Genomic DNA, 22,471 nt, shown 5'->3' on the forward strand with positions numbered 1-22,471 from the left:
TAAAAACAATCTACTGAATGTTGCACATGATTTTTTTCTGAGGACCTGGAATTATCTATCACTACAAATCTCAGTCTGTCTGGGCAATGGAGGCCAAATGGCTTGTACGTACCTGGCCAGCCAACGTGGTTGTCAGCTGCAAGATTACCTGGTTACATCTGCAGTCCACACATAACATACATGTATACACACAACTTCCTCACTGAACAAATCTGGGGGGAGGCAATACCCTCACCAAAGAAAAGTGCTTCTTTGGAAGCAATAGAATCATTAAGTACAGTTTTGGAGATGTATCCCTCGCTACGAAAATCTGGTTCCTATGTTCCATTAGCGGATGATCAAGAGTTCGTATCTTGAATTTAAACCATAGAACTAGTAACCTCCCTGCCAAAGTATGCCGCTGAAAGATCACAACATGTTACAGGATAGTAGTGTAAATAGTTTATTTGCTCATATGCCATGAAAAGACCAGAAAAGTAACATGAACTGCTTTTTTATAAAACATTTCTAATATTGCTAAGAAGCAGGCCCATTAATAAACAGAAAAGAACATGCCAACATTATTGTCTATCTATAGATTAATAAATAGGCAATTGTTTTAATATATGCTCATTAGCACTGAGCTCTGGAAAACAGCTGCTTGTGATAAAGGGCCAACTACTTGTGTTGTAGCTCATGGTCAAATTGCTCTTTTCATCAGAATGAATGTGTCAACAGACAAAATCTTGGCATGTTCTTTTTAAAGTACACATTTATGAAAATGTGCTAGCAGGTGGCAGTTTTAAAAGTAATTTTTTGTAAATAGGTATGCTAAAGTGAAATGTAACTGATCCCTAAACTGTCCTTGTAGTTAAATATATATATTAAAAAAAAAAACCTATAAGTTAAAATAACATTCAGATTGTATAGCACAGGCTGATGCATTTTTAAACAATATTTACATTATTACCCAGAGGCTTAGGTGGGAATTAAAGTGTAAAAACCATAAAAAACTGCACCAATTTTATAGCAAAATATCTGTACATTTAAAAAGAGATCATATAACTACACATTATCCAAGGAAAATGGGACCTTCACCAAGGAGCTCACATAAGCACAACATAAAATAAGATTCAGTGGTTAAATACTATACAATAAACTTTACAATTAATATGTTGATGTACTGTACCAAGAAGGTAAGCCAGAAGCAGAATGTATGTTATGAAAAGTACAAATTAGCTTTAGTCCAGTTTTTGACTTTGGAATGAATCAAGTGCCCTGCCAGAGAGGAAGGAAAAACAACAGTGGCCTAATTGGCCATTTAGTCCCATTACCTATCATGTAAGCTTCACCCCAATGTGAATATTTCAAGCAATTAAATTGCAGCTCCCCATAAAGCAATGTGGGAAATACGAGAATTTAGCTTTGATAACATGATGCAAAATGTATCCAATTTACAAAAGGAGGAAGAATAAGGGGGAAAATAACTTGGCGATTGTCAGGAGAATAAGGCTAGATTAACTAACACTACTAGCTAGCAGAAGTAATCTTGAATGCTTGTTGGTAGAGCTAGTGAGCTTCTCCCTGGCTAGCAAGGCACCAATTTCTGTTCTTAGGATTGGCCCATAATAGTCCTCAGAAATCCTAAGAGTGATTACTGAGATGTTAATTTTAGTGCTAATTAATAAATACATTTGCATTATTTTTTTAAAAGCTGCCTCTAGCTGAAGAACACAGTACTGCAAATAAATCTTACACAAATCTGTACGCCATTATATCCTTGCATTCATATGGATGAACTTTTCTCAAGGGCATCATAACCCTAGCACAGAAGTAGTAGAATGTGGAAGGAGACAGAGTTAAGTGATGTATCCCATGCCACTGCAATGCATCGTGTTTGTACTTCACTGGGGCTTGCTTATGGACAGGAGTCGATCATGTGACCTTTTCCTGCTTCCATGTCGCAAGCCCTTTAAAATACAAAGCTGATGGGTATGGCTAAAACACAAAATTCCTTAAGACATTTCAGCAAAGGAAACCCAGAGCAGAGTACATCCATGTTATTTACAACTTATCAGGAAGCCAGGGTGTGCCATCATGGGACAATCATGACGGCAGATAACAAATGTAATACGAAATTTACATTTTGGTTAAAAAATTGGAATAATATACTGGTGTAAAAAGATACCTAATCAAATCAAACCCTATTGCTTTGATTAATCTGAGCAGGTACTTCCACTTGTAGGCACTTGTTAACAAAGGTTGAAAGGAGAGCCCATCATCTTTAAATTCCTATGTGTTTGCTAAATCTGAGCCCTTAGAAGATTTTATCAATGTTCAAGGTTGCAGTTAAATGGTAGCACATAAAGTTCATGTGGAGCGTTTCATTCACACACTCTATTCATGCAGGCAGGTCTTAGGTTCACATGGTTATTTCGGCACCATTAACAGAACGCATGTTCTGATCATCAAAGCGCCGCCTGACACTTCTCCTCACCGCATCGGCTCGTCTGTATGGTTGGTTTCTAAGATCTGTAAAGAGAAGATCACCAGTGAGAGAACTGCAACCTTAGTATCATGTGTCTAAGCAAGATAAAAATCAGCTGGCAGCCAATCAAAGCAGCTTGTGTAGAAGAGTCAGCTAACAAGGCCCTTCAAAATTCATTGAGTATTTGAGCCAAGGACATGTACTTTGCCCTCAATATTTAAACAAAGCAGGATGTAATACTGGTGTGATTCTGAACTTTAAGAAAAATATACAGGAGAGGCAATTGCTTCTGTCACTGGCCAGAGAGTCTAGCTGAAGTCTTATTCTGAAGTATTTCTTCAACTGGAAAAAAAGCTGTGGCTTAGTTTTGTTTTTTATTTTCTGGAAGCTAAGTATCAACAATAATTGCAATGAGTCTTAAACTGCAAAACCAATAAGCCTACTGCCCTGTCCTATGTTACCTGCAATTTTAATCAAGGAAGGACACTAGGCTTACTTTGCAGGCAGAGGTTCCGTTATTTTTATTCAATTAATATTCACTGAAGTCCATTTTGTATTTTGTGAAGTAGAAACAATGCTCAGTTAACCCCTAAAAATGATCATCACTAAATCAAACTACTACTCCATACCTGTACATTCTCTCCTACCATAGGTCGTTCCTGTTTTTCACTGGAAGGGAGAAGCTGAGTGGGCCCTCCTAAATTTTCCAGCTGGTATTACAAATATACAGAATGTTTAAAAATGCCTACCATTTAAAAAAAAGTCTTATTGAGTAAATGAATCAATCACTGCATATGGCTCAAGGAGGCATTGTTCTAACAGAATAAAGTGGGATGAACAAAGGGATTTTATTCTATGTAAGTATTCTTAATATGAAATCATGCTTTGCACTAGCAAGCAGGTAAGCTGCTTTTGGTAGTGTCAGGGCAGGCTTTGCACTTTGTTTCCCTTTCATTAACTTAATATTACTGACTTCTGTTAGGAAACATTCTGTATTTAGAAGGGGGAAACAAACAACAACAGAATTAAACCAGATGGAATCTTTATCCCTTTACCTACTAAGTAGCTTGCACATGGTGCCAATGGGCCAAATCTGGCCAACAGAATGTCTGGCCTCCAACTTTTATGTTTATATACAGTTTCCTGATCTTTAAATAGATAAGTAATACAAAGAACAGGGTTTTTGACTTCCCTTGGAAAATTGGAAGGCCTGGCAACACCGAGCCCAAATTTTCACATGGCAAAAATAGACTGGAGCTATGTCAATGCTGAGACCTAAGCTCTCTGGTTCAGCACAATCCCCGCCAGCTCCTGACTCCTTGGAATCTATTACCCGGCCCTACTTCTAAGTTTAAGGGAAGAATAGTTTTGTGTGCCTTAATCCTCTCCTGCTCCTGCTTCCTGGCCCAGAGTGGTAAGGGAAGTTCGGAATTCCACTTCTGGCTAAGGATGTGCAGTGACTTGTAGCTCTCTGATGCCTGACTCTTCCGAACAATTGGCTCTGAAGATCTTCATCTTTCTTCAAAGGCCATATAGATGTGTTCCCCGGCCAGGACATGCTCTCAACTTCTTCAGATCAAAAGAAGTTAATTGATTAACCTGAAGGCCAAGAAAAGGGAAGGGGAAGGAGAGCCTAGCACCCAAAGCAAGTAGGATCATCAGCAAATACCCTTGCCCAAGCCATCACACTTAATAACATGGAAGCAGGCCAGAGAGAGTCCAACAGAGAGGCTCTGCCTCACATACTGAAATGCGAGGTTACAAAGACTTCTCCCTGGTCAGACTCTCACCAGTATCACCCCTCAGCCATAGACTGAAACCACTGATCTGCATACAGAGAGAGGAGGAAGCTAAGTAAAAAGTGATGCTTGCCAGCTCTGTGTATCCTCCACCACCGGTGTGCTAGAAGAAATCCTTACCCTCGAGTGAACATTTGGAAATTTAGTGATATTATTCTTCTTTAAGGCTAAACAGAAAAAAAAAACAAAAACACAAAATGATGGTTAAGTAAAAATGGGATGAAAATGGAAAGCAATTCAACTTAGTGCTTAACATACCTGGCAAGTTAGCCAACAGAGGAAGAGAGTGGGAGGCCATTAATACAAGAAGTGTTAGATACAAGGGAGAGAGGAGAGGCTCTTCCCACCCAGCCCTCGGTCCACCCAAATCCAAGCTGCTTTGAAAGTTGGCTCCAGAATGATAGTCCAGCAGCAAAGCTGACAGGAATGTTAGCTGAGCTGACAGTGTCTAGCCTTGTTAATAAGCACTAGTGAGTAAGTACACTGCAGGGCAGGCAACAACACACCACGTCCTCTGAGACCCTCAGCGACAGAGGCACATACGTGACAGGTCCAAGTCACAGAAGAGCTAGTGCCACAATTGAAACAGGTACCCTGTTCCATGTCAATCTCAACATGGGAGTTAATGGTTATTTCCAATTAGAATATGTGCCTCCCTGGTCCATTTTCTAATCAACTGGGCACTGCAGAGAAGTCTGTCTCTTATCTAGCCATCAGGAACCAAGGGCAGGCCATTACTTCTTGAAATTTTGGGGGTTGTGTTTTGTTTTTATTCTAAGAATAGTGGCATTCTCTGAGAATAGGATTCTGCTATTAGTGTTTCTGGTTGCCACCATCCTGATCAGAGAAGCAGGTCCAGATATGATCTTGTTTCAAGAGAAATGCCCTGGATTTGACATGGAACTGAGCCACGGTGAAGCAGCACAAATGAGGTAAGACTATGGGGAGCTCCTAAGCCTCTGTTTTCATTTTCTGCCTCACAGCCTTGCTCCAACATAGTATCTGAATGTGGGCATGACCTTCAGGAGAAGAGGCTGAGTACAGAGCTATGGATTGCCTGTATCAACTTACACAGATTTCTATGTCCAATGGGCTACTTGTTTGTGCCATGAGCTCCATCATACTGTGGATGATGGCTACACATGGTATAAGATAGTTAAGACCCAATTTACTATTGTGTGTAGTTCACAGTTCTTTCTGCAAATCATTTTTCAACTTTAGAGCACTTTGTACTCCTGAGCTCATTTTGTCATCAAAGCATGTTAACTGAGAATAGAAAGGAGGCTGATTAACTATCTGTACTCCCATGACAGAACAGCAAATGCTCAATAAATATTAGGTATAGTAGTTAACTGTTATTCATGACTATCATTTTGTGTTCAAAGATACTGGTAGCCCAGAAGTCTTATAACAACCTACTTGGTCCCAATACTACCAAGCAGTAGTGCTCTCAAAGTAGTGCTCTATTTATACTATTTTTCTAAAAATTTCTGCAATTCTATTAATTCAACTCCCACAAACTCAGACCACCACAACCGTGTGGATCATAGACATACTGAAAGTGGCAGTGAGTAAGCAGTAATGACTGAAATGCAAAACCATGCGGCATGAAGGCAACATGAAATATAACGTGGTGGAGATGGCAATTCCATGCTAGCATACTGGGTGGCTCAAACAGACAGACAGAGGGGCATAAGAGGTCAAAAAATCTGTAGCAACCTGTAGCATCAGGTGAGAAAGAGTAATAGTTTAGTAATGGTATTCCTCAGTGAGAACAGGTTCGCAGAAAAATCGAGAGCCACGTTTGGCGGTGCGAGCGGTAAAGGGCACAGTCTTCAGCACTGCATTGAAAATGACAGCCAAATAAGACAAACAGCAGAGAGTAAAAAGCCAAGATCTATCATATTAGTACATGGTTAGTGCTATGTTAATCATACCTGGGGAAGGGGCAGGGGTGGGAAGTGACCAGGGAAGGAGGGAAAGGCAATATATACCCAAGTGAGTTCATAAAGTCTAAAAGAGTTACTCAGTCTGGGGCTTGGTGGGTGAAAATATTTTAAAGAGAATAAAACCTGCTCTGGAAGCAGATACTCATTCACTTCCAATGGTAGCTGAATGATTAAGGTCAGGCAAATAGAAACTGTTCATTTCACTCAGTTTACAAGCCAGGTGTCACTGACATGGAGAACAGACTGGCAGAAAAGGAACTCTAAATTCTTAATATTCGAGGCTCAATGCTTCTCTCCCTACAAGCTAATCTTATTATGGCACTGAAGCTAACCGGTGCTTACCCAAAAAGATCTGCTCCTGGTCTTGCTCTGAGCAGAGCTTCTCCTTCAGTATGGGGGATACAAAGAGGGGGTTAAGCAAGGGGGACTTTCTCTGGGGGCCATCTGCAGGTTACTGCAGAGTGAACAATGAGACACGGGCAGACGCACGTGTACTGATTATGTGTGCGTCACATGCAGGCACTTCATCAGCCACTTACCTATCCACAGACGACTGAGACGGCTTTACTCTGGACCAGAAACTCTTTATTGACTTCCTGTTAGTGATTTATTTACCTATTTTATTTCCTTGGGTCTGAGCTCGTGGAAAAAAAATTGTGATTTTGGCGGTTTGGGATCGATCCCTATTTCTGATGCTGACTGAACTATTAACAAAAAATGAGAAATAAAAAATCTAAAAGTTTTATTTCTTAGAAATGAGGACAGTGGAGGAAATGTGACTAATGACTGCACATTTGATATTAAAAAGTTGTTAGTTTTAGAGGTATGTGATAATGGTACTATGGCTATATTTGCTTGCTTTATTAAAAAGCCCTTATCTTTTGAAGACACAAACAGAAATAAAACCGGATGAAATTATATGTCTTAGACTTGCTTCAAAATAACCCCAGAGGTTGGTGAATGGGACGTAGGCAGCAGCAGACAAGGGAACTCATCATACTATTTTCTATACTTTTGCATTGCATATTTTTAAATTTTTCTACAGTAAAAAAGTTTAAAGTCTCTTGGAAGCTAATAAACAGTATTCATATGCAACAGACAAGAAAGCAAAGTCACCAGTGGCCAATCACAAGGTAGTGGCTCAAATTACTGTCCTGATCTGTAAGAGAATGTGGAATCTTTACAGAATGGATTCAAGCAGCAAGCATTAGGCTACAGCTTATTCAGTCAAGAGCTGGGCTGGGTTAGGCCCCACTCACTGACAGCCCAGGCCTAGTAGCCTGCTAGCTAGAAGCTTGATTTATTAATCAGGCACCTGGGTAGGAGTGGCCACACAGTAGAAAATGGAGCAGGCTAACAAACTGAAGACAATGGAAAACCATCAGAAGGTGGGGCCTGGTGAAATGTGCAAGGTTCCAATGATAATGGGAAACAGATTTTCCAAAGAGTGCTGGGGCTCTTTAACAGAAAGTACACAGCCACTATAAATATGCTTTAAACACTAGCATGGAGTCCCCCTGTATAACTCTGGATCTGAATAAAGTCACCTGAAAAACTTGTAAATCCTACACAAAAGCGACAGCACAATGTGCGAGTAGCTCACTACACGTAAGGTCAGTGGGGTCTCTAAGGGACACGATGAGAGAGTATCTTTTACCTGTGATGATATCTTCAATGGCGCCGTCTTTTCCTTCATATACATGTCTGTTATCTTTAACTTGTCGCCTTCTTAATTCTGCAATTAATTCTTGCTGCTGCCTCTTTGATTTGTGGGAAGGAGACTGAGCAGAAAGAAAAATGGCAGAGATTAGTGGGACCAGCATCACTGGTCCAAATGTGCCTGATCACTGGATAAGCAGCCTCAGCCAAAAACACATATAGCACCGTCCCAACATTCTGCTCAGAGAACAACTCAGAAAGCCTCTAGGACGAAAACAAACTTTATCTGAAGCACACACAAAAGTCCAGCCGGCAGCAGTAGGAAGGCTGGATCCTGTGGCCCCAGGAGACAACTGGTAATAACCACGGACTGTGTAAACTTTGGTGCAGAGGATCGACGAAGAACACTGATTTGCCAGCCTCTGTGGCTGTTACCTAAGCTGCTTCCCTCCGGGGCCTCCCTCCCTCTCATTCCCTGTAGCGATGCCCTCCAGCTCTCAACACCAGCACCAACCCCGTAAAGCCTTCCCTGGACACTAAGCAGTTAATCAATCAGGTTAGCTGGTACAGCCTCGCTGTATATCCACCTGAGATTTAAATGCCTGATCTCTGTAAACATGGAGATGCTACACAATCATGCTCTTCACCTCATTCCACTGTTGGCTGAAGAAAGTAATGAATAACAAGGCCACGTGCCACGTTTCCAAGCCCCAGTAGGAAGCTGTAAGGCTCCCGAGCTGATCTGGCTTGTTGCCCCTTCTCCTGCTGGCTTCGAGGAGCCACCAGGGCCTCCCCTCCCAGGAGGGCTGTCTCAGGGGACGGGCGCTTCTCACCTTTGGGTCCTGCTGCTCCATGAGGGCTTCTTGCTCCAGGAGTTTTTCCATGAGTGCTTGTTCCTGCTTTTTCCTCAGCTCATTTTCCTCTTCTGCTTGCTGGGTAAAAACAAAAGAACCCAAAGATTATGTCCGTGGGAATGACAGCAATCCAGATTTTTTTTTAAAGTCGTTCTTAGAGAATCTTGGTGAGCTGGGAATCAGAGTGAAGAGAAAGCTTACAAGATCTACCACTTAAACCTATGCAGGACTCTGACCTGGGCTTTCACCGTTGGCCTATATGACATCTCCCAGCAACTGCAAGTCTGGTCCAGAGATCCCTTCCTGATGACCCCCTTCCCCACTCACTCTGCTTCTCAGCCTCAGTCCCACACATGTGGGACGCCTGGAAGCTCTACTCTGTGATTTTCATGTGAGCTTATTTTGTTTCCAGAACCTGTCCACCTACCTAGAGTTCTCTCTGAAAGCAGGAATTCAGGTTCCTCTCCTTGTGCCCACTGTTAGGGGAAAACCTCCATCCACTTGCCTCTTATTTCCTTCAAGGGGTCTCACCTGAGTGACGCTCTGGGTTCTCTCCCCACAGCTCACTCCCTCCCAAGGGCGGCAGAAGGACTAGTCTGATAAATTTGGAACATGAAATCCAACAGGCGTACCTCAGCTCCGCCCTCTTGGGCATTCTCCCATTTTGAAGCCAGCCTCCCTAAATATGGTCCCGGCACCTCACAAGAATCACTTTGAATCATCTCTGCAGCACACCAGCATTACGAGCCAGTGAACCGAGAGTACCACAGACAGCAGCGGCTGGTCACCAGTGACCTTCTCACCGCTCCCAGCTCCCAGTGATTTTTTGCTGTGTCTGGGTTCATCCTCACTTTTCCTTCTGCCAAGAGCTAATAATATCATGGCTACACAATGTCATGCTAAGAGAAGACAGCTTAATAATGAAACCTTTCAAATTGCAGTAAAAGGCCAAAGGACAGTTCTGGAGCTAGAGAAGTGACCCACTATATCCAACAGGATGTTTCTCAAAAAATGATGATCCTGCCACATCCTTCCTCCTCTGATAATCACACTCTTCCTTCCTCCACCAAGGTTACTAAGGTTATATGTAGACAGCCCTGGAGTGTAACGTCTGCAACGTCTCTTAAGTGCACGAACACTCCCTAACGTCCCCCTCTCTTGTCATTCTTTCTCAAGGAACAAATTCTTCCAACACATGCCTCTTTGGGTAACATGATTTTTCAAGACTATAGCCCTGGACTGGGTCAAATGTCCTATTTAAAGGCAGGGCCACTGGGTGCCCGGGTGGCTCAGTCAGTTAAGCATCCTATTCTTGATTTTAGCTCAGGCCATGATCTCATGGTTTATGAGTTCAAGCCCCACATCAGGCTCTGCGCTGACAACATGGAGCCTGCTTGAGATTCTCTCTGCCCCTAAACCCCCCACCCCCTCAGGCTGTGTGTCGCGTCCCTCTCTCTCTCAAAAGAAAGAAATTTTTAAAAAAGAAAAAAAGAAAGGAAGGGCCATTATTGGTCCAGATGAGGAAACAGACAGTAACCATCCTCCCTAGCGCCATCTTTCAGTCCACACTAGATGACCTGAAGGGCTAGGCAGGACACACCCAAGCAGGCTGTCCCTGACCTCAGCTCCAGAGCCCTTGCCACAGGCCAGAGGCTACTCCCTTGGCCCATCCAACAACTGCACAGGAGGCCTGCAGTTTCTAAGTCCTTCATCCTGCCCACAAGAGTGAACAGTCACTGAGGAAGTAATGGTCCCGGAGTGTCTCGTGTGCCCCAAAGGGCAGCCAAAAGCTTTTGTCTTCTGGTTGAGCCCCAGGCCTGGCTGGCTGGAGAAACGGAGCCTCACAGACTGACAAGCTCCACAGAACTGGAGACAGCTGACTCGTGCTGACCTCTGAGATCTGCTGCCTACAGCAACAGGGGAAGCCTCCTGCATAGCTGCAGAGATGCAGACACAGCTCTGGGGGGACAACCCGTTTGAGAAATAATGCCAAGGAAGACTTTAAAGGACCCCATGCTCCTAGTTACCTTATAGGCCTTCACAAACCGGACAAAGACGGGAAAGAAGACAGAGGGTGGTGTTGTCTTGGGGTTTTCTCCAAAATACTTCACCACATCATCAAAAGCGTCCTGTAAAGAAACAAACTTCTCTTGAGTTTCATAAGGTCAAGCATTTGAACTTGACACACTGGGGGAAGAGCAGCAGCAAAGCAGCAGGGAAGATCCAGATGCCACCACAGCTCATCTGCCCCTCTCATTTCCCCCACAACTCTCTAGGGACTCCCGTTTCTTCTGAAAGCCTAGGCAAAGGTGACCAGAAGACGGTGACAGTGCTGCACAGGAATTTATCACTGGGACCCTCTGCACTTGTGCACACTGTCACCCAAACATGGAGCTACCCCTTTCGAGAGCTTCCTAAGGCCGTAGCAGGACTCCCTGATGCCAGTGAGTTAGAAGGGATCTTAGAAGTCATTCAGACGCCAACCCCACCTCACTGCTTCAATGCTCCTTACCGTGTTCCCACCTTAGGTACACTCAGGTCTCCACTTAAAACGGTTTCCTCGCACAAGACAGCCTCATTTGGGAGCCACTGCACCACGTCTGCTTTCTGAGTTCCCACAAACCTCTGCCTCCCCTTCTATGATGGCATGCACAGTCTGTTCTGGCTGTTTTTCAAATGTGTACACTTAACCCCCAGTGCAGTGTAAGATTTCAAGGTCAAGGCCAACAGACACCCGGCATACTGGGCAGGAACAGGGTTTTGCGAAGCACAGGAATGACACATGTTGGCTGACATGAATACAGGACTGACACAGAGGAGGCCTAGGAGTGGAAGGGGAGAGGCACGGGGCTTCTAGAGAAGAGGCAAAGACTCCAAGCTAGAAGAGGACAACGAGCAGAGCAGGAGCACGTCTCTGTACAGTATTCAGAAAACTGTCACCCACACGAATCATCAGTTACATAAGAAAATCTACCCTCAGTAGACCGAGGGCAATCTTCCTCCAAAACCAGGACCAGCACCCGGGTGCACTGAAGGGACCCAGTCACTTCTTCATGAGTCTCCAGGGCAAGGGTCCTTACCTGTGCAATCTTGGCGTCATCCTGCAGCTTCTTCAGTTTTCCCTCATTGTTGAGGATGAACTCCTTCAGCAGCGTGTTGTGGTCGTGCATGGTGTACTCCCTCTTGGTTAGGTCCATGCCTCTCTGGAGCTCTTTGACGTCCAGCAAAACATTCTCAAGGGAGACTGAAGGAGAGACAGCAACGTCCCCGTGAATACCAAAACCACAGTGAGTCTGGCTGCTAACCCAGGTTCTCGGTGCATTCCTAGGGTTATACTCAATGGCCTTAGCTCTAATTTCCAGCTTTCAGAGCAGAGACTGTACAATACGAATAATTTATTAATGCTCATTTCCGGGCACTGCATTAACTTCTATCTATGCACTAATTCATTTGCACTATTAGCCCAATTTGCCAACAACAAAAAAGGCAGCATAAAGAGGTTACGTGGCCCTCGGTTGTGCGGCTAGAAGGTGGCAGAAATGGAGCTCAGGTAACAACCATGGGCCCCAGATCCTGGGATTATGTCCAACTATTCCATTTCTCTCATAGGAAATGCTAAGCTGCTGGTTGATCTGTAGGCTCAGAGGTTCCCTAACTGTGTAACTGTGCGGGGACCCAAGATCTTGACCTCTTTTACATTTCTGTGGCTCTCCAGCAGGGGGTAGCATTTAAACGCTGAACTTTAGTTACTACTGACCACTAGAAACCAAGCCACTTTGGACAGTTTCTTTCTGTCAAACAACCCTGCTCCTGAAGGGTTCATTAGCATGAACCTCTTCCATCTGCAGCCTGGCCACCCTCCCAGGTACGTTCCTGAGCCTCCTGCAGGAAGACCCGGCCCGACCTCAGGCTCCCCGCTGCACTACAGAACAGGCCAGTTATGTTTTTCCCTTGCTAGACTCGCATGGGCCGTATTCGACTTTGACTCCTCAATGCTTAGGAAAGGGCCACGTCCACAGCAGGGCCTCAGAAAGGTTCCCTGGATAAGCAAAGGAGCAAAGGTGTAAAGAATCCATGTCAGCTCACCTGGCTACCAGGGAGAGGACACAGAAAACAATCCGGCCAGAGCTCCTCAATCTCTCCACCTCCTTACCGATTTTTTTATCCAATGACACTTTTGGGAAATCTCACTTGGGCCAAATAAAATGGCCAAAAAAAATTTTTTTTATGAAACATTTCTCTTAATTATAATTGTGATGCTAAACAATCCCGAATTTAGGCAAAGAAACCTGAAAGAAGGAAAATCACTCCGCCAGAAGAGAAATCCTAGGAACTGCCTCAGTGAGACCCGTGCCCCCAGTGGGTCTCCACGGCCTGCACTGCACAGCCCTTCACAAAGGATCATTCCCACCCGCCTCTCAGTCTCCGCTAGGGCGTCCCCAGGATCTATCCCGGCTAACAGTGCCTCCTCATGTCATTCATTCGCTCATTTACGTACTCCCCCATTCAATTTGCTAGGGGCTAAGGGAATTATAAAGATAAATAAATATAAAGATAAAACCCATACATTCACAGGTTGAAACAAATATGCAAATTGTTATAATAAAATCTGTTCCATCGTGAATGCAACAGTATGGAATGCTCTATAGTAACAACACCAAAGCAGCAGCCCCTGAGTTGGAGAAAGTCAGAAAAAGTCCCTGTCTGAAATAGGCCTCAGGAATATGAATTTATAATAGACGCCTTAGTTCCTCAGGGCTCAAGATCCCAATGTGAGAATCAGAGTATGCAAGCAACTCCGGGGTTAATCTGCATCTTGCTCCTTTTTCTAGCCTAACAGCCTTTGGAGAAGACACGGCACGTAAGACAGTACACTACAGAAGACATGCGTTCTAGTCCTGTTTCTATCATGTTCTATCCATGTGATTTGGGCGAGATACTTAACCTCTAAAAATGTCAGTTTTCTCATCTATACCATGCAGAGACTGTCACAAACCCATTATAGCCCAGCTGTCTCAGAATCACTGATGATTTAAATGAGAAAATGTAGAACTGCTGTAGCAAAATAACAACCAAAAGTACTATAATAATTGAGCTCCCGTTCAGGCTAAAGGCACAATGCTTGGAACGACCACACCTGAGCAATGGGACAGCACAAAACCAAACTGGCGCGGGGGGGGGGGGGAAGAAGGTTGTTGTTTAGATTTTTGTTTTCGTATTTCAAGTGACAACAAGAGACTAAGAAGGACAACGAACAGAAGAGAAAAGCTACCCAAGGTCCAGAGACCAGACTCTATAGAGAGGACACAGAAGGGTCTCCCTTTATGTCCCTGTTTGTTACAGCTCTGCAGGAGTGGGAAACACCACGGCCCAGACGCTCCAGCCAAGAGCTTCTGACGTTATCACCCTTGCTTTTCCGAGGAGTTCCGAAGAGTGGTTAGGCAGGGAATGGCTCCCCCACCATCCATGATTAAAGGCATTCAATATCCAAGAGTAACAAATAGCCAAAATCAGGTACCTGCAGCAGCTTTCTCCACATAATGAAGCTCATTATAAAACAGGGACACTTGGTGATATTTTTCTTTCACAACATTTGAAATATAGTGCAACAGGGTCTGCTTTCGGTCTGTTGACTTTGTATCTAAGAGCTGAAAAGAAAAGGAACAGGGGTTAGGGTAGAAGAGCATGGGAAGCTTGTCCACCAGATGATCTCCTCCCACTCAGTAACAGGACGGCGCCCCAAAGTGGATGACAAATGCCCCCACAGGAGGGCCAAACCTGGATGTGTTCTCCTCTAAACCATCCCACTGACTTGTAAGTGACCATGGGGCTTCTCCACCAGGGGCCGTGCTCAAGGCCAGGAGGACTCCAACATCGAAGACTGTTCACACATCTCTGCCCACAGAAAACCACCCCAGCCCACATCTGCCAAACAACTTCCCCTGACTTAGAAGTGGGAGGCCCCCGTTATGAGGGCTTTCTAAAAAGAAGGAGCAGAGGGGTGAGCGTGGGGCTGGTGATACGCAGGTACCCCTGCGTGGCAGGGCTCCCTCACTGCAGTCCACCCATTTTTAGTTCAACTCTTGTCGCCCGGCCTCTAGGACCCAAAACAGCTGGGCTTACCACACATGACCCTCTTGGGGCCAGGAGTGGGACAACTGGACACTCGTTACCAAACAGCCATGTCTCCCTAGGGCTCAGGACTCTGCCTGAGCAGAGCCCAACCTTCTCATGTGGAAGCCACGTTCCCCCAGCCTTGGGGGAGAAGGTTCCATGTAGGAATTTTTCCTAGTCCTGCCCATATAAGTCAGAGGACGCTGAAAAATAGCATACTCTTTTCCATTGGGGGGGGGTGGGGTGAGTTTTTTTTTTTTAATGTTTATTTGTTTTAAGAGAGAGAAAGAAAGGGAGCACAAGTGGGGGAGGGGCAGAAAGAGAGAAACACAGACTGTGAAGCAGACTCCAGGCTCTGAGCTGTCAGCACAGAGCCCAACGTGGGGCTTGAACTCACAGACCACGAGAACATGATCTGAGTGAAAGGTAGACGCTTAAATAACTGTGCCATCCAGGCACCCCTAATTATTTTTGAGAGAGAGAGACAGAGAGAACACTAGTGCAAGTGGGGGAGGGGCAGAGAGGGAAACAGAATCTGAAGCAGGATCCAGGCTCTGAGCTGTCAGCACAGAGTCCAACGCGGGGCTCAAACTCACGAGCCTTGAGCTCATGACCTGGGCTAAAGCCAGACATATAACCAGCTGAGCCACCCAGGTGTCCCACAAAATTATTTCTTTGAAAATTCTTCACAAACATTCTAAGAGTTAAAGAATAGTTCATCATATTAACTACTATTCAATTTAATAGTTTTCCAAAATGTTGGATCTTTACATTATTGCTATTTGCAATTATAAAATAAATATAGCATCCATAATTCAGATTCTTGGGGAAAGAGTCCCAGAAATGGAAACACTGGGTCAAAGGGCATGATTATTTTTAAGATTTTAAGCGCCTGCTGCCAAATGATGTTCCAGAAAATGTGTACCAACTGATCCTCCACCTAGCAGACAACCTTCATCCAAACATCCGACCCCACTTCCAAGAGCAGACTCTCCACTCTGGGACTTGATCTGTGCCAGCTGTTTTGTCCCTTCTATAGCTCTTATATTTCTTTTAGTCCACTCACCAGATCTAAACTCTGAAGTTTAAATCCATAAACTGCTCCTCGCTTACTGCTATTCATATAGTTTCCAAGGGCCAAGATAATCTGGAAAAAAAAAAAAAGGAGAGAGAGAGAGAGAGAGAGAAGAGAAGCCCATCAGTACAGCATCCCAGCTATTCCCAGGCCAACGAATGTGGCTGACAAGTCAGCTCTTCCCTACATGTATACAAAGAAAACTTTACTTGCCTCTAGGATTTTCTTGAGTTTCTGGGATGACTTTATAGAGACAGATGCTGCTATAATTGAGTGCAGTTGCTAGATTCCATTCAAAGGAAGGAAGGGGGTGAAAAAAAGACATGTTAAAAATAAGAAACTCTAATTGGGAGCTAAAAATTTAACACAGAAGAAAACAGACCTGCATTTAGACCTTAAATGCAGAGATTCTATTTTTCCTCAACAAAACAAATTTAACTTGTCCTGCTAGGTCTTAGGTAACCACATAATCATATGCAAGCTCCTCTTTCAAAGAATTTGAAGTAAGAAGACAAGTCATATCACAAAATCTGTATCCAATGGGACTCGGACCTCAGAGTCCACAGCATTTTTGGGCAGAACTCAATTCCCTGCCCACCTCCTCAAATCGTGTAAGACAACAGGTTTTTAAATGAATGGAGCTGTCCAAGAGTGAAAACAAGACACCAAAGGAATACAATCACCCTCCATAAGTTCTCAGAACATGTGCTGAACAGACATGCTACTGTAATCAGTAATTAACAAAAGTTTATTTGGAAACAGAACTGGGAAAGAAGTATTTATGATATTTATGTTTATAATATTAATAAGTCTCTACCAGATTAACACAAAGGGACAAGAGATGGTTGGCTCTTATTTCCCCATCACCACAGTGCACTATAACCAATCTCCAAGGAAGAAGAGTCCTGTGGTAAATTTATAATGCTTCCAAAGAAAGCCAATAAAGCCTATTAAAAATATGGGGTCATTTTTAGAAATGAAAGTAATGTTTTCAGGCTTGCCAATCTAGCCAGAAGACTGGTATCTTCAGGAGAAGAACAAGTTGGAGGAAATGACTTTCCTGGTCCTATGCACTGAAGTGGAAACCCAGAGGACATCTTTAGACACAGAAAATGTCACTCTATGGAGGAGAATAGCAATATGGAATATGGAAATCCACCATTTTTACATTACTTGGCATCAGCAATGTGGGAAAAAAAAAAATGCCAAAATAAAAATACAATCTAAAAAGTTCTGGGAAGGAGTCTTTAGAGCCCATGACGCTATGTGCAATACTGGAAGAGACTTAAAAGGAAAAAATGATTCTGTATCTCTCTGGACACTCTCCCCTGCCAGAGTTGGTCCACTCACAGGAGTCAGCATCTGAATGCTTTCTGCAAAGTTCCCAATGAAGGCCATGATGGTCATCTTCTGCATGAGTCTCTCGATTTTACTGAACTGCATCATGAACCGGTCTTCATCTGACAAGTTCTCCAGGGGCTTCCTTTCCCGCTCATAGAGCCGGAACACTTTCACCTCATTCTCAGTTGGCAAGAACCTCATCAAACATTCTACAAAGTCTACAGGCAATGTCTTCAAGTCAAATCTGAAGACAGATGTGGACATGTCAGTGTTAGAGAGAACACCTCCTACCCCTTCAACCACACCACCATTTGGTCCTGTTCATAAACCACCAATGCAATGAGTTGACGAGGCCTACAGCTGAGCTATAAAGATGCCAGTTGGCAAGGGCTCCTGACTGTCCAACAAATAGCTCCCTTCTGAGAACCCAGACCTTACACAATAACCATGCTCAGTTTGTAGCTATTACTATAGATTTAAGTCTCTAGAAATCAACAGCAAATGACAGTAGGAAGAGCGAAAAGGCAGGCTGACACATCTGATGGTTAAGTGGTTCAAGGATATGGTTTTTAAGGCACATGGAATACTGCTCATTAGGGAAATTAATATTATACACAAAATACGTGGTAAACTCTAATATGTATCAATTAAACCAACAGTCTGGGGTATGTTTTCTTCTGTAGGAAAAAATGTATCCAAATGCCTGTACAAAATGGATGCTTTTTAAACGCACACATCTCTTGAAGATAAACCAGATCTTTTTAGAGGTATGCTCAATTTGAACAAACCAAGTATTTGCTATGTCTGTTTTCTTCCCTGGACAAACTTTGTCCGGCAAAATAATACAGTCACATCTAATCCTCAAGACAAATAAGGTATATGCAGATTAGAAACCAAAATGCATATCACGTTTCAACATTAAAAATCAGAACAGAGTATAGGATATACTAGATTACTAGATTATGATCCTGACTCAGGACATGAAATAGGAACAAATTATTTCTGAGGGTCATATACTCCTCCATGAATCTCTTACCAAAATTTATGAAATACCAATTTACAATGAACCCATTCCTAACACATCTAAAACATTTGTTCTTTATCATATTTGAAAGTCATCATGACCACAAGAAGGGCCAAAAGATTCCTCTAGTAGAAAAGCAAATAAAACGAATGCCTTCTCTGCAGTGCCAGGATAAAAAAAAGAACTGAACTTTGTTTAAAATTTCCTGAAAGTTGCTAAAAGAAACAGGAATCACATTCCTATTGTTATGAATTAAAAGATGCATCTGTATCCCATTTGCATCTGGCAATGAAGTGTATCATTCCACAAATGCCATCAAATTTGTACTCAACAACTCTAGAGAACATTCAGATGCTTAAGAGAAGAGTGACAGTCTCTCCTTTTGCTTAGCATGGGCAATTCTCCACTCCTTGTATGTAAGCATTGCTGTAGGTGTATAGGAGAGCAGGCCAAGTTAATAAATGACGACGTCACAATTCAGTTATTCTTCTACAATAATTTTCATTCTAATATAACACTCCCAAAGGGAATTGCTGGCCCACTCCTTTGGTGGCAGCATGTCATGCAACTCTGAAGTCACATATACGTAACAAAGGGAATTTCTGGTGTGTGGATATCAAGAAACGCTCCACCTCTTATCTTCAATCTTGCCCCCTGACTGAAATATTTCTGGTACCTACCAATTCACCCCCTGCTTATTTTCAGTTTTATCCTATAAATCTACCAGAATCGAACTTTCCAGAATGCCCTGCACTTACACATGGATAGCTTTACATATCTCGTCAGCAGTCTTTCCAGCTTTCCTCAAAGTTATGGCAAGATTTTTGGCCCTATTTGCTTCCAGTAACGTCACTTTGTTTGATCCCTTCTGTGTTATCTTCTGTTTGCTTGAAGAAAGATCAATGGCAGGACCTTGAGCTTTTGTCTTAAATATTTCCTCAAACTCGTCCACATTTAAATCCTGGAGTAATAAAAAGGGATGAAATGGGCAAATTGGATTATACTTAAAAATTAACTCAGGCAACCATTTTGACAGTTTCTGAAGCATCAAAGAACTTAACTTTTTCTACTCAATACTTGGCCTTGATCAAGGCTTGCTCTATTTTCCTATTTGTGCTATAGCGTGACTTAGGCCAAACAGACAGCCATGAAGGGCTAAAGTAGAGAAGTGATCCCATCTGGCTAATTCAGCTGCCTTTCACTAATTACCTAGCAGGGCTAGCCACCACAGACTAAAATGATCAAACCAGCTAATGGATGTAATAATATTGAGTTCTTATTCACTTACAGTTCAATAAAGGGTTTTTATGCCCTTTTATAAATTAAGGACAGGACTTGTGTCAGATACATATTTTGTGGCATGTATTGAAGATAATCAAAACCACTCCATAGTAACACAACTTCGTAAACAGTTTTGAAATGACCTTACAAAATAGTGTCCTATTCTCTGATATTATTGTATTAGAGTATTTTCTTTTCTTCTTTACATCAAGGGATTTAAAATACCAGCATTTTATCGCTGAAACGTCCAGGTCAGCAGAGCACGTATTTGAACTTTGCCACACAGAGAGAGCCCCTAGTTTCTAACCAACAGAGAAAGGTACCTCCAGAATCCGCTCATCATCAATTTCATTGAAGACCGTGCCATTGATCTGATTTGGCTTCAGGGCAACCCAGTTAAAAACTGGCATTCTGAATTTCGTCTTGATTGGCTTCTTAATTTTCACAGCTACAGAAGTCAGAGAGGATGAAATTAAGATTCCACCCAAATCCCATGACTCTCAAGAACAATGAGAGTAACCCTTGCAGATGACCCTTGAACACTGGAGGACCACCAGCAAGGGGCGCCCAAGTATTTAAACACAGAAAACCTCACACGTGGCTTAGGCTACAGCAATTTGAGGTTTATCATTTGGTTGACTGATGCAACACTGTAGTCAAGTTGTCTAAGAGCCAGGGTTTGGGGTTTGTTTGTTTTTTAATGCAGGCAAATGGACTGCTGCATTACAGTCACAATGTTAAGACAATGTGTAGGACAGAAGTACTGGGGAGCAAAAGGATTAATGATGTTACCAGACAGCAGAGAGGACAAATGCTCAGTGACACTGGTGAGTGTGAGTCAAATTCTGAAATCTTAAATTCTCGGTTCTAGGACACATTACTTCCCAACCAATCTTAAAAGATGATCAGAGACTGCAGGCAGTGGCTGTCCACACCACCAGGAACATAACATCAAGAAGGCTGACTTTCTGTAATGTCGAGAAGCAACACATTCTTGTGGACGATTTTGACAATGGGGATTATATTCAGGCTGAGTTATTCCAACCAGACCAAGGGTCATGAACAGCTCAAAATGGAAAATATGTAAGATGACAGAAGGGGTACTGAGAAATCAGGATTAGTACTGCTTTTTGAGAAAGGCCACAGTCCCTTCCCCCTTTACTAAAGAGCAAGTTCTCCCCAGGAGTCAGCTACATGCAACTAGAAGGTATCAAGGAGCCCATTAAAAACACAGAAAACCTCTAGAGAGGAAGAGATCTATCTTCGAGGGGTCGGGTAAGGAGCCGCCAACTCCTCTTACTGTGGGGAAATGAGCTAAAAAAGGAAACTCATTAAAAACTCCATTAATTAAGTACACATCATAAAGCGGTCCCCCGGAACCATCTAGCTATACACATATGTACCTTCTTAAGTCTACCCCGGGACACCCACCACACTGTTTGGGAGCTTCGCTATCTGCCATCATCTGTAAGGGAGAAAACTGAAGTGCAGAACAAAATAAAGCCAACGAACACTGGGCTTTCACCTGGCTGCCTGCCATTCCTCCAGAGTTTCGAAAGCCACATCAACAGCAGGAATGTCATCTGATAAATCCACACAAAGCATGCAGGAGTACAGAAACGCAGTCTTTGTAAACCAGGCCTTTCTACCACCACGTGACACCTGAGGCTCCACCGCCCAGCAGTGTTGGATTGCTCACTGCACTTCACTTAGGTCTACACTGCCCAGGAAAACCCACATCCTCCACAGGACAAAGAAAGAGACCTTCCTCTGGTCTGGCCTTTTGAGCAATATGGAGGGAGAAAACGGGGAGGCAGAGGAAAAGCTCTACGGGGATCTTTCCACAATCTGAGCTGGCAGGTGAGCGCCGTTTGATTCCACTATCCATCCACAGACACCACAGGCCTCAGGACACTCGCTAAAAGTGATTGTATCTGCAACCACTCTACTTTTAACTCATCAGCAAGAGTAGGAATAAGCCTGAGATCAGAACACAGGCAAAAACAAGTTATCTTCAGAAAGGAGGTCCTGACTCCCAACGATGAACGAGGGTGGGTGTGGGGAAGGTTGTAGGAGAGGCCTACAGGTGACCATGATGACATGGTGCTTGCAGTGTTCGGGCTGAAGGCACTGGCTTCACGTGGTGGTGGGTGTTCCATGGAGAGAGCCGGAGACCAGTGGGAAAGGCCTGGAAACACAGCACCTTGCGGTCTGTCCCTGCTCTGTGGAGCAACTACCCCTCCTCCCCCAGAATAAATCTAAAATCCTTCTATAGATGATGCCTTGGATCCAACTATGACAAACTAAAAGGGGGAAAACCTGCTTTTCTCTCAGGGGGAAAGGAATATGGCATATGAAATCCAGGCTGTCTACTTGCCGAGCCGTAAGCTCTTCTTCTAAAACGTATGAGCAAACCTGGAACAACAGTCAGCCAACAGCGAGACTTCCCACGGACACAGGGTCAAAATGCAATGATTCAGGTAAGATGGAGTGAAAACACGTCAAGGCACAGTGTGACCAACAGGGACGCATGGCAAACACTCAACACACTCAGTGAGGAGCAACCTACAGAAAAGCTTGATTGGCCCATCTTTTGTGGAAGCAGAGAGAACAAAGAAAATACAAAAAAAAAAATTAGATATGGTTAGAGTCAAGCCACTCAGCAATTCACGCACCCTTAGCAGAGAATTTCATGCTTCTTGGATACATTTCACAAAGCAGCGCAGAGCCAAAAATTCATTTCCATTCAGGCCTGCCTTGAAGACTCCCTTATTATTTTGTTTTAAAAAGTAATCCTTTTTAGGAGAGGGGAAAAAATGATTTCATTATAGTGGTCCCAAACAGCCATATTGAATTGTGCTAGGTATTGCAGAAGAAATGAACAATGATTTAATGAAAAATAATCAGC

General features: G+C 43.4%; 1 protein-coding gene across 4 annotated transcripts in view; it reads right to left on the reverse strand.

Moving 5' to 3' along the window:
* Nucleotides 1-418: 418 nt before the first annotated feature.
* The window catches only part of FMNL2 (formin like 2), a 319,145-nt gene continuing 297,092 nt past the window's right edge, over nt 419-22,471 (reverse strand). For 2 of the 4 annotated variants that reach the window (XM_039219404.1, XM_039219407.1), the window contains 11 exons: nt 19,887-20,011; nt 19,041-19,243; nt 17,268-17,502; nt 16,131-16,199; nt 15,909-15,989; nt 14,247-14,376; nt 11,809-11,972; nt 10,756-10,857; nt 8,708-8,806; nt 7,873-7,996; nt 419-2,511 (listed from right to left, as the gene is read on the reverse strand). In XM_039219404.1, coding sequence (XP_039075335.1) covers nt 2,402-2,511; nt 7,873-7,996; nt 8,708-8,806; nt 10,756-10,857; nt 11,809-11,972; nt 14,247-14,376; nt 15,909-15,989; nt 16,131-16,199; nt 17,268-17,502; nt 19,041-19,243; nt 19,887-20,011 — 1,442 coding nt within the window. In that variant the 3' untranslated portion in view covers nt 419-2,401. Of the gene's footprint in view, nt 2,512-4,339; nt 4,434-7,872; nt 7,997-8,707; nt 8,807-10,755; nt 10,858-11,808; nt 11,973-14,246; nt 14,377-15,908; nt 15,990-16,130; nt 16,200-17,267; nt 17,503-19,040; nt 19,244-19,886; nt 20,012-22,471 lie in introns of all 4 variants that reach the window. The other 2 variants (XM_039219406.1, XM_039219405.1) reach the window with 2 other exon arrangements.

Source organism: Hyaena hyaena, unplaced genomic scaffold (assembly GCF_003009895.1).
Source record: "Hyaena hyaena isolate Hyena2069 unplaced genomic scaffold, ASM300989v1 scaffold_817, whole genome shotgun sequence".
NCBI classification, from domain to species: Eukaryota; Metazoa; Chordata; class Mammalia; order Carnivora; family Hyaenidae; genus Hyaena; species Hyaena hyaena.